This window comes from Pongo pygmaeus, chromosome 7 (genome assembly GCF_028885625.2).
Source record: "Pongo pygmaeus isolate AG05252 chromosome 7, NHGRI_mPonPyg2-v2.0_pri, whole genome shotgun sequence".
Taxonomy (NCBI): domain Eukaryota; kingdom Metazoa; phylum Chordata; class Mammalia; order Primates; family Hominidae; genus Pongo; species Pongo pygmaeus.
In genome coordinates this window covers 132,288,049-132,300,137 of record NC_072380.2, presented here as the reverse complement: position 1 = coordinate 132,300,137, position 12,089 = coordinate 132,288,049, and the positions used below count along the sequence as shown (strand labels likewise).

General features: G+C 39.8%; 1 protein-coding gene across 9 annotated transcripts in view; it reads left to right on the top strand.

Annotated features, from left to right (window-relative positions):
* ENPP2 (ectonucleotide pyrophosphatase/phosphodiesterase 2) overlaps positions 1–12,089 on the top strand; it is a 116,383-nt gene that overhangs the window by 90,694 nt on the left and 13,600 nt on the right. For 4 of the 9 annotated variants that reach the window (XM_054498977.2, XM_054498981.2, XM_054498975.2 and 1 more), the window contains 4 exons: positions 183–367; positions 2,652–2,703; positions 10,528–10,602; positions 11,937–12,073. In XM_054498977.2, the coding sequence (XP_054354952.2) occupies positions 183–367; positions 2,652–2,703; positions 10,528–10,602; positions 11,937–12,073 (449 nt within the window). The remainder of the gene's footprint in view (positions 1–182; positions 368–2,651; positions 2,704–10,527; positions 10,603–11,936; positions 12,074–12,089) is intronic. The other 5 variants (XM_054498983.2, XM_054498979.2, XM_054498982.2 and 2 more) reach the window with 3 other exon arrangements.

Sequence of the window (12,089 nt, the reverse complement as noted above, 5' to 3'; positions counted from 1 at the left end):
TAGTTAGTCCAGAATGGTTCAGGAGGTAAGGAGGGGGTGCCTGCCATCTACATTTGGTTTTGTCCAATTATGATTTGTGTTCACAGTTTTCAGACCCATAGAAGGTGAAGGGTTTTAAATCTTACCATATCTCATCAAAAAAATGTAAGAATCACCTGCCTCCTTTTATTAATTTTCATTAGATCTCCTGGGATTGAAGCCAGCTCCTAATAATGGGACCCATGGAAGTTTGAATCATCTCCTGCGCACTAATACCTTCAGGCCAACCATGCCAGAGGAAATTACCAGACCCAATTATCCAGGGATTATGTACCTTCAGTCTGATTTTGACCTGGGCTGCACTTGTGATGATAAGGTAGAGCCAAAGGTAGAAATAATCTTTATGTTTATTATGGAGGAGTTTGTTGGGTGGCTAACAGTGCTGGCCCGTAGAACTTTCTGTGACAATGGACATGGTCTATAATTATGCTGTCCAAAATGGTAGCTACTGGCTAGTGTGACTGAGGAACTAAAATTTTTATTTCATTACTTTATAATTAAAGAGCCCTATGTGGCTTGTGGCTACCACATTGAATAGCACAGGTATAGACCATGAAAGACAGAAAGTAGAATTCATGTTGCTATTCTGTGCAGTCACAGTTCTCAACCAAAATCTTTTTCTATTTTCTTCAACTGTGGATCACATGTCTACTAGTCACGGTCCCGATGGGAAACAGGTGGCCCATATAGAAGAGGTTTTGAAAGAGAGTTTAGGCCAGGTGCGGTGGCTCACGCCTATAATCCCAGCACTTTGGGAGGCTGAGGTGGGTGGGTGATTTGAGGTCAGGAGTTCCAGACCAGCTTGGCTAACATGGTGAAACCCTGTCTCTACTAAAAACACAAAAAAATTAGCCAGGCACGGTGGCGCCGGGAGGCTGAGGTGGGAGAATCGCTTGAGGCAGAGGTTGTAGTGAGCCGGGATTGTGTCACCGCACTCCAGCCTGGAAGACGGAGTGAGACTGACTCAAAAAAAAAAAAAAAAAAAAAAAAAAGGAAAAGAAAAAAAAAAGAGAGTTTAAAGGAATTGTTTCAGTCATGTTTAATGAGTAATTTACCAAGGCTGAGCAGGGTGGATGGAAGTAAATGAGGAGTGGTAAATTGCCCTGGGGTTTGCATAGTACCTTCTAAGGTTTAAAGGGTGAGGGGAAGGAGTAAGTTTCCAAAACATGGAGAGACAGCCGAATAGGAAGGAACTATTGTATTTGACCAATGAGTGCAGCTTGTTCATTGCAACCCAGCAGGGAGCACTCCCAGATAGGTGAGTGCTAACCTCATCTTCCTCCCCTGTACTTCCTTTCACATGTTTCCCCTTGGTAGAGCCCAATAGGGAGCCACAGGGCAAGTTTGCTCTTTGATGCCATCCCTAGAGGTCAGCCTTCCAGGACACAGAGCAGGGTTTGGGAGGGTGCAACAGGGATGCGGTAGTGGTGCAAACAGAGACTACCCCCACACACTATGCTTGGACAGTTTTTCTTTTTTCTTTTTTTTTTTTTTTTTGTGATGGAGTCTCGCTCTGTTGCCCAGGCTGGAGTGCAGTATGTGATCTTGGCTTACTGCAACCTCTGCCTCCTGAGTTCAAGTGATTCTCCTGCCTCAGCCTCCTGAGTAGCTGGGATTACAGGCTCCTGCCACCATGCCTGGATAATTTTTGTAGTTTTAGTAGAGACGGGGTTTCACTATGTTGGCCAGGCTGGTCTTCAACTCCTGACTCAGCTGATCCACCCGCCTAGGCCTCCCAAGTGTTGTATGTTGGGTGTAATATGTTGGGATTACAGGCATGAGCCACTGTGCCTGGCCTTATATATCTATTAAATAATGTATGAAGTAATCTTTTGTATAGTTTCCTAAAATAACCTATACTATAGTTTTGCATGTTGTAAAATTTTTAATAAATGCTATTATACTATATGGATCCTGCAATTATTTTATCATTATGTTTTTGAGACTTATGTATATTAGTACATGAAGTTTTAGCTCACTTATTTTTACTGCTAATACAGTAGTTAATATTTAATTGTATAAATGTACTATAAGAATTTTTTTTCATTTTCCTACTTGAGAACATTTAGTAATTTGCAAATGTTAGCTCTTACAACAATGTTGCCACAGACATTACTGGAAATGTCTTCTTGTACACATATGCTAGGATATATAGTGAAGGGTAGAGTTGCCGACTCACGATGTTTCAGAATTGCTGAGTCATAACTTTTTAGCTTTGGTGAAAAGTGATTTCATAAATTAGTTTGGGAATCACTTCAGTGTGCCTAGAGATTAATCTGAAACATTTAGGCACTATCCTAATTAACTTACACATATATGCCCAAGTCATCATCAGTACCCACTTGGGAAATTGGTACTGTGGTGATTATCCACAGTTTTAAGGAAGGAAACAGAGATTGAAGAAGGTGCTTACAAACATAGAACTGCTAGACGTGGAGCCCAGAATGTCAGTTCGAGAGAAAATAGTAATTCCTCGAAAGAATGTATGATATAGATGGAGTTTAGAGTTCGCTTTTGAATTTAGCAGGGTGCTAAGTAGACAGAAGGGCACAGAGGGAAAGAACATTTCTGATTTGCTTCCTTTTTTCCTTTACTGGTTTTCACACATGAAGAACAAGTTGGATGAACTCAACAAACGGCTTCATACAAAAGGGTCTACAGAAGGTAAGGGGTTGTTGCAAAACAATCAGATAAGGTTTTTCTAGTTTTCGAAAATCGAAAAGGCTTCTTATTTACATTATAGTGTAAGCACAATATTGTTTAAAATTAAAATTTGTATTTCAAAGTGACTTTCATACCTATCTGGCAAAGGATATTGGTTTATTCCATGTACACAAGATGCCAGCTGTGTAATAAAAAAATTCCAATAGCTTTTCTCCCCCCTCAATAGCTTTTAAGCCCTCTGAAGAATACACAATCCATTTTGTATCTGATGAGTCATAAGACACTGTGGGGCACTCCTATAAAGGGAATGATAGTCACAATGATAAATAATAGCAGCTGGTGCCTATCCTGAAGGTATCTACCTCGAGAGTCAGTATATATATATATATATATATATATATAGTGATAGGGAGAGATTCACCGAAGGAATCAAATCAGAACTCCCTCCTCACATGAAGGATCATCTCGAGCCCTAACTCTTACTTTACATACAACGATAACAAGCACGTATTAGTGAACTTTTGCAAGCTTATGATATGACCAAAAAAAAAAAAAAAAAAAAAACTTAGTGATTTGTACTAAGATGCATTTCTTGCTCCCGTTTTAGTGTGCTGGCAGTAGGCCAAGGGCAGCTTTGCTCCATGTGTATTCTTTATTCTGGAACCCAGGCTGAAGGAGTAGCCTCCATTAGAGACATGTCCTGCTCTTGGCACAGGGAAAAGAGTGGCAGAACTGTGCACTGGGTCTTAATGCTTCTGCTTTTATGAGGCATATGTCACTCCATTCACAGTTTGCTGGCCGAAGCTGAGCACATGATACCAATGGTGTAGAGAAGTACATTTTTTCCATGGGGACTCTATCCTGCAAGTCATATGGCAATGGGTGGAGGCAGTAAATAATGAGGAACAATAACACAATCCACCATGCAGGCTCTTTTTATCTGATTGTGAAGTTTCACAAAATTGGAGGAAAATAGAAGGGGAGGGGAAGCCTCCTATACATGTTACTAAAGTAGATGGGATAACATGTTGAAACAGCCAGGAAATGACTAAAAGTGTATTTAAAATGCAGAAAGAACTCAAACATAGCAGCCACAAGTCATGCAGCAAAGATGCACATGGTCAAATTCTCCTGAGAGCATCGCTTGAGTTATTAGCTTACATATGGTTCTGTTTATCATATATGCTCTTTCCAATCTGATTAAGTAGAGTTGAGGAAACCGGTAGAAGATTTGATTTACTTGACTTATTTTTCCTCTTTTAAAGATCTTTATCTGCCTCCTTCTTCCTTTTCTGTATCTCCATCATCCCACTTCTCCCTTTGATCACAGAACACACAGACTCTGGCATAGAACTGAATGAACCTCACTTTGAAGATAGGCCATTGTTGGTGGAAGGCACACAAATCTTTCACAAACTCTACAAGTGATTTGCAATGTTCGACACTAACCTCTAGTGGACTATAGTGTCATTATAATTAGAACAATTAGAACATTGCTAGAGTCAAAAGATGGGAAGTCTCATGATTCCAGTTTTTCAGATATTTAGTTTCCAAGGCAGAGAAATATTACTCAGATGCTTCTCTTCTAAAAGTCACTAATGAAATTAATTATGGTAACTTCTATTGGACGCCCAAGATTTTGCTGATTCAAAGTCTGACTGTTCATGGTACTAAAGCATTTCTGTCTGAGAAAAACATTCCTGCAATTAATTTGTTGGTGGCAGGGTCCTCATATGACAAAACCAGTCTTACAATTCATTATAAACAATAACCTCAGCCAGGCACAGTGGCTCACGCCTGTAATCCCAGCACTCTAGGAGGCTGAGGCAGGTGGATTACCTGAGGTCAGGAGTTTGAGACCAGCCTGGCCAACATGGTGAAACCGCTTCTCTACTAAAAAAATACAAAAATTAGCCGGGCGGTAGTGGCGCGTGCCTGTAATCCCAGCTACATGGGAGGCTGAGGCAGGAGAATTGTTTGAGCCTGGGAGGCAGAGGTTGCAGTGAGCCGAGATCGTACCACTGCACTGCAACCTGGGCGACAGAGCGAGACTGTCTCAAAAACAAACAAACAAACAACAAAAAAAAACACACAATCACCTCAAAATTAAGAGCATAAAAATAAGAGACATCTTCTTAGTGAATCACTGACTCTCAGGGCTACAAGGAGCTATAGTTAGTAAGGTCACATCTCCATTGCTCTGCTCTGAGTGGAACATGAGTTTCTTACTTATATCCCTGAAGTGTCTTTTTATACCACTGAAGCTTAAAGCTTATGTATTTTCATGGAAACAAACCCTCATGGATACATTCAGCAAGCATTTGTTGAATACTGACACTGGGCTAGCACTGGTTACTCTGACACAACTGTACCACTGATAGTTTCTAATTCATGGCTTCCAAGTGGTGGCATAAAATATTAGGGGGGAATCTAGAATACCTCATGCTATTCTAAGTCTGCTCATGGCCTAGTGGCACCAACCTTTAATGATACAAGAGAGCCTTCGAAAGTATTTGTCTTATTATGTGCAATGCATTTCCTTGCTTGATGTTCTTTCTCCTGTTGCTCTCTCCATATCTCTTTGTCTCTTGGGCTTTGTCTCCTTTTGGGCCCTATCTTGGTCATTTCTTCAGTGGCAAAGCCATGTTTTCTTGGTCTGAGTTCTTTCAGGCCTTGATGGTGTTTCCTGTGATATAAATTTGGCCTCCCATTGAAAATATTCAGTGTCTGCCCTACTGGAGGAGATCCTTGTGAATATGAACCACCATGTATGTGAGCACACATGTGTTATGTTCAGGGCAATTACTTCCCCTTTCTAGGTACCTTTGAATACATATCAAGGCTTTTAAAGTAGTTTGTAAACCTAGACTATACAGATGTAAAGTTGTACTATTTTTATTATTAGTTTTTTAAAACACAGATGTAAGTAGTTGATATTTTTCAGAATATGTCATGTGCTATACACACTTCACCTGTAACATTTGTATGTGACTGTTTTAATGGCATATGCTGTAAAATCAGTCACACATCTGTACAAAATACATGAGTAAGAGCTGCATGTTCCAATAGTGAAACGATCGCAGGGATATCTGTGATAAAAAAGAGGTATATTAAACCAATCTTGGGCAATATTTTGCTATAAATATTTAAACTGTTATGGAATCAAATCCTTTACTAAAATAAAGAGAAAGAAAAATGTAATCCTCAAAAATGGCAATCTAAGCTGCTTGCTAAATTTTAATATTTCTAGATATGTGGTAGACTCCAGATCTTAATTGCTGCCTGTTGTTATTTCTGGATCTCATATACCTAATGTCTTGGCAGACTTTCCATGCAATGAAAACTCATTTCCTTGTGGCATTGAATCGATGGATGAATGAATGAATGAAAGGAAAATTTAAAAAATGTCTTGTAGCAAGCAATTCTGGCACTATAGCCAAGTATAATTTTCACTGCAGGAATAATTGCACCATTTATTTGCACCTTAGTCTTTTCTCTATTTACTTTGCTATAAAAACGTTTCACATTTTCTTAGGTTAGCCCTCACCATCATCTTTGTGAAAAAGGAATTAAAAATAATTATAATGCCTACATATACTTGGCTCCTTATCACACACAATGAGAAGTTAGTTTGGATAGGAAAGTGACTTAAACATGGCTGGGTGCGGTCAGTGGCTCACACTTGTAATCCCAGGACTTTGGGAGGCCGAGGTGGGCGGATCACCTGAGGTCAAGAGATCAAAACCAGCCTGACCAACATGGTGAAACCCTGTCTCTACTAAAAATACAAAAATTAGCTGGGCATCGTGGCATCCACCTGTAATCCCAGCTACTAGGGAGACTGGGGCAGGAGAATTGCTTGAACCCAGGAGATGGAGGTGCAGTGAGTTGAGATCTCGCCATTGCACTCCAGCCTGGGCAACAAGAGCGAAACTCCGTTTCAAAAAAGAAAAAGAAAATTGACTTAAACACTAGTAATTCTTGTTAACTTTAAAGCAGAGTCCTGAATATGGCTACAGAGGGAACATCTTCTTTAGCTCTTGTCAATTCTGGAATGTTTCTCATTTGTGTTATTTCTTTGGAGATATTAGTTGTTCTAGAGAAAGAAGGAGGTAGCACTCACTACTGCTTCTGAGTGTTTGTGTCTGCGCGTGTGTCCGTGTGTTTTTGGGAATACTTGGAAGAAATCAATACGTAGTAATTGTTTATTGTTTATAGTAGAATTCAAGATGAATTTGATGGTAGATTGAATTTTAACAACTTTTACCTAGCAATATTCTTTGCCAGTATTGAGGTGGAGTCCATACCTTTACTAAACAGTACAACTGCAGTTACTTTGGGTTAAAACTAAACAAGTCACTTTACATATTTTGCCTGTAAACAGTGCAACATTCCAGGGAGATAGAAAGCTTTGGGAGATTAAGTTACAGAGTACCAGAACTATAAAGAGCTGAGATTAGATTTGAACGCAGTTTTATATGACACTGAAGCCCATGTGCTTTCCTCTGAAAATGCTTCTTAATCTAAGAGTGGGAACAAAGGGAATATGTCAAAAGAAAATTTTGTTTTTCGTGTACATTTTGTGGCCTGAGTAGAGAGACTTTTTGCTCAACAAAAAAATTTGTATATCAAAGTTTGGAAGCTGCTTCTGAAATACTAGATGCTTTGACAGAAACTACTGTCCTCATTAGCTTCTCAGTAGGCACTACTCGGGCAGGGCTCATGCCTGGGAGTAGTTGGATCTTCATTCCCACACACTCTCCATAAAATAACCCAGCGGCCAGCACCCAACTGGAGACCACCCAAAAGGCCAAGCAGAAGAGTAATGGCCTAGAATTCTAGTGCTGCTATGCAGCTGAATTATTTTGTGCAAATCATAAACCTCCAGTTCCTTCATCAGTAAGTTGGAGATGATACTACTGATCTGCCCAGTGTACCTTTCAGGGTAACATTAGACAGGTCATATGTAGAAAGCCAAGATTTTTAAAAATATATATCATTAACTTACCAACAAGTGTTTGCCAAGTAGATATTACGTGATTGGCATTGTTGGAGATGGAGGATACAGTGGTGAGTAAAACAGATGAAGTCCTTGTCCTCATAAAGTTATTGTTCTGTTGTAGGATTTATCCAGTTGATACATTACAGCATAATGTTTTCAAGGTTGGGGTAAGAAAGAACAGGGCACTAAAAAGAGACCTTGAATCAAATCTCAGAGGAGGTTGAAAGGGCAGCAAATGATAATAGGCACTTGTAAGGCAAAGGAGAAAGTATGCAGGAAAAGGAAAGATCTTGGGTAGAGATTCTGTGGTAAGATTTAAGAGCATATTATTGTGGGAGTGTATGTTTTAAAAAAACAAAAAAGAGGAGAGATTTTCATGTGGCTCTCAAGACAGCCTGCTCATCTGTGGGAATCTGAATCAGGAAGCTGAGGAGGGAAAAGGAACACAAACTCCAGTCTCTACTACCCAAATTTGGAATACAAAAAGAATGAGTGCTGGGGAAGTCCACACCACTTAAAAAAGATTGGCCTCACAGTATTTTGCCAAGTGTGGTATCTGGAGGAGAACCTTGGCATGTACCAAAACTGCCAGAGACACTATTGTAAACAGGGAACTGGGGTGTGGAATGAAGGCTCGGTCTGGAATTCCATGACAGGCATTCCCAGCCTGGGAAGACCAGGTTATACTAGATCCACGTGAAGAAATCCCGGAAACATATTGCAAAAGCAGAGGCTTGCAGGCTAGTCTCCAGGGTTGCTGGTCTCGAGATAAAGATCTCAATGTGTGCTGAGAACAAGATTCAAGTACATTTTGTGGCCTGGTAGAGAGACTTTTTGCTCAACAAAAATGCAGTGGGTGGCTCCCCCAAGATGTCATAAAGACTAGGAGAGTCAGGCTATGACTCTGAACCTGTGATTCTTTGATACTTTGATAAACTGAAAAAATAAAATCTAAATTTTGATTCTGGACCTTAAAATGTGTGTTCTTACTGCAGAGATTATTTCCCCCTCTTTCTTAGATGAAACTATTAAGCTCCAGGAAGACCCAAGTAGATTTTTTTGAGTCATTGGGGACCTTGCTTGGATTTTTAGGAGGCTGTAAAAACCACTGTATTTTTTCCCCTTATTATGCTATTTTTGCTCAGTAATAATTGAGAAAAAGGCAGTCAGATAGTGATATTTTTGTGTTACAGCTGTGTGCCAAAACTTGCAGTTATGACAATAGCTTGGAAGCTATGGAACTCAAATTTCTTTCTTTTCTTTTTTTTTTTTCTGAGACAGAGCCTTGCACTGTTGCCCAGGCTGGAGTGCAGTGGCACGATCTTGGCTCACTGCAGCCTCTGCCTCCCAGGTTCAAGCAATTCTGCCCCAGCCTCCCGAGTAGCTGGGATTACAGGTGTGTGCTACCATGCCTGGCTAATTTTTGTATTTTCAGTAGAGATGGGGTTTCACCATGTTGGCCAGGCTGGCTCAAACTCCTGACCTCAGGTGATCTGCCCACCTCAGCCTCCCAAAATGCTAGGCTTACAGGTGTGAGCCACTACGCCTGGCTAGAACCCAAATTTCTGAAGCAAGTTGAATCTATATATGTAGAGCAGTAGAGTCAGTAGAGATGGAGAAGCTTTACTGAAGAAACTTTTCAGGAGAAAATGAATCTTTTTTTTTAGAGACAGAGCCTTGCTCTGTCACCCAGACTGGAGTGCAGTGGCACGACCTTGGCTAACTGCATCCTCCACATCCTGGATTCAAGCGATTCTCCTGTCTCAGACTCCCGAGTAGCTGGGATTACAGGCGCGCACCACTGTGCCTGGTTAATTTTTGTATTTTTAGTAGAGACAGGGTTTTGCCATGTTGGCCAGCTAGTCTCGAACTCCTGACCTTTGGCAATCCACACGCCTTTGCCTCCCAAAGTGCTGTGATTCCAGGCATGAGCCACCATGCCCGGCAGAGAAAATGAATCTTAAGATATCTCTGCCCCTCTTGGGCCCCTCGCCCTTTCCTCTTCATGTCTCTTCCATGAGGGCTGAATATTTGTCATGCACTTTTGAGAGTGAAAAGGGACACTATTAACAATTATACCAGGGCAACAGGCATAAAACTGGAACATGGGGCCAGCCTGGTTTAACTTCATATGCTCCTTAAAGGACTTTATTGATGCCACCTCCACTCCATTTCCAGTATTCATCATCCTCTGCATTCCCATCACACTCTGTAACTATCTTTAATATGGTGCAGACCACATGGCATCTGTTATTTGTGCTATGTTTGTCTCTCCCTTTGACTTGTGAGCTCTTTGAGGGTAAGAGCTCTATCTTAATCATCTTTGCCCAGTACCTCCATTCTACAGCCCAAGGTCTGGCACAACCAAGGTGCTCAATGTTTGATGATGAAGAATAATGGATAAATTTGGAAGGAGATAGGTGACAGACTTGGCGAAGATTGGATAAGTTATTTCTGGTAGAGAGAAAGGAAATAGCATATATGATAGTGTAATGTTGATAACAACGATTGTGAAGAGAATGTTGCAAATACATTAGCCTTTGTGGAATAGAGTGTTACTCTGAATGCTTAGAAATGAGGAGGATTTAGAGGAAGAGCCAGAGTTAGTAGAGACTATAGATTGTCCAAGATTCTTGTTTGGTGGTTGCTCTAGGGAGGGGTATTGCATATGGGAACATGGCTGCTATTTTGTTGTCCCCTAATGGAATCGATTAGATGCCAAGCTTGAATTTGAGTTTGGAGGACTGTGTGTGGTAACCATGAAAACTTAAATGATAAAAAGAGAATAGCTTCTCAAAGAATTTTGATACTTCTGCTTCCAGCTGAAACCAGCAAATTCAGAGGCAGCAGAAATGAAAACAAGGAAAACATTAATGGAAATTTTGAACCTAGAAAAGGTTTGGTTTGAGTTTTGAAAGAAAGTCTGGGTTGTTTTACTGCCCCTAAGTACTACTGTTACGATTTGCTGGCGTTTTATTTGTTTATTATATTTCATTTATTTAATATTGTCAGATTATGTTCTAATCCTTAGGGGTGGGTCCCCAAATTTGGCAGCTTAACTAAGGCTTCTACATTTACTGCAATGCTGGAGCAGCCGAACTACCCAGAACAGGCTTGTGTTGTAATAGTGTGGGCCGCTTTGTCTCAAATCCGCAGTTCTATCTGGGAGGGTCTTGCAAAGTATTGTACGAAGACTTTTCTCCATTACTTGCATAGAATGGTAAGACTTTAATTAAAGTAACATGTACACATTATTTAATAAGTGTTTTTCAGAACTGATTTTCTCTAGTAGAAAAAATAGTACCAGAATTTATTATTATTTTTTAATTTATCACTTAAGGAATTGTGAATTGCCTAAGCCTCAATCTCTAAATATTTTGGTCTGTAGGGCCCCACATTTCCAAGAATCTATGGAAATTTTGACTTTAGCCTATCCAAAGTGGGCAGATCAAGCTTCAGGTATTTATTGCAGAGTGTGGAATGAAGATTTTCATACTGAACTCCCATCTCTTCTTCCGCAAAGAGTAAAGCTTCAGACCTTTTTTTCCTAAGAAGAGAGCTTTCCTTTGGAGGTCTGAATCTGCACTGGGGGTCTTAATTGAGTTCTTTGGTAACTGATGAACTTCCCTCTTCTGTACTTAGAAGATCCTCTTGAATGCCCACTTATTTTATCTATACATGTTCCTTTAAGTTCTTACCTAAAGAGTTTTCCTCTGTATGACAAAGCAGCTTACTTTAAATGCTCATTACTACTCACTTTTTATGCTGAAGGAATGCATATTTCAGTTGCTGTATGCATATAATGATCAATATGTGCCTTCTTCTTAATTAAATCACTGGTATACCTGATAAGCCTCTTCAGGGGTCAAAATAATTAATTCTACAGAAATCCAATCCTGTTGGCTTTCCTTTCAGCTGAATCATTTCAAAATTTATTACGTAATGTTTCCTTTATATACAAATTGCAAATTCTTTACAACTAAAAAAAGCATTATGTAAATACAGCATTCACATTATGGCTTTGATAACTGTAAGGCTTGACCCATGGTTAGGTGATCAGATCAACCACAGAAGTGTTAGGAAAACTAGCTTGATTAAATTAAGGAGAAGGTGCTATATTAATAATAAGTAAGCTAGCCATTTTAGGTAACTTGACTCTTCCAATATTTCTTTAACATTTGATGTAAAATTTAATATGCATCTAACACAGTTTATTTTTTTTCTTTTTTAGAGAGACACCTCCTCTATGGGCGACCTGCAGTGCTTTATCGGACTAGATATGATATCTTATATCACACTGACTTTGAAAGTGGTTATAGTGAAATATTCCTAATGCCACTCTGGACATCATATACTGTTTCCAAGCAGGTCATTGAGAAAATTG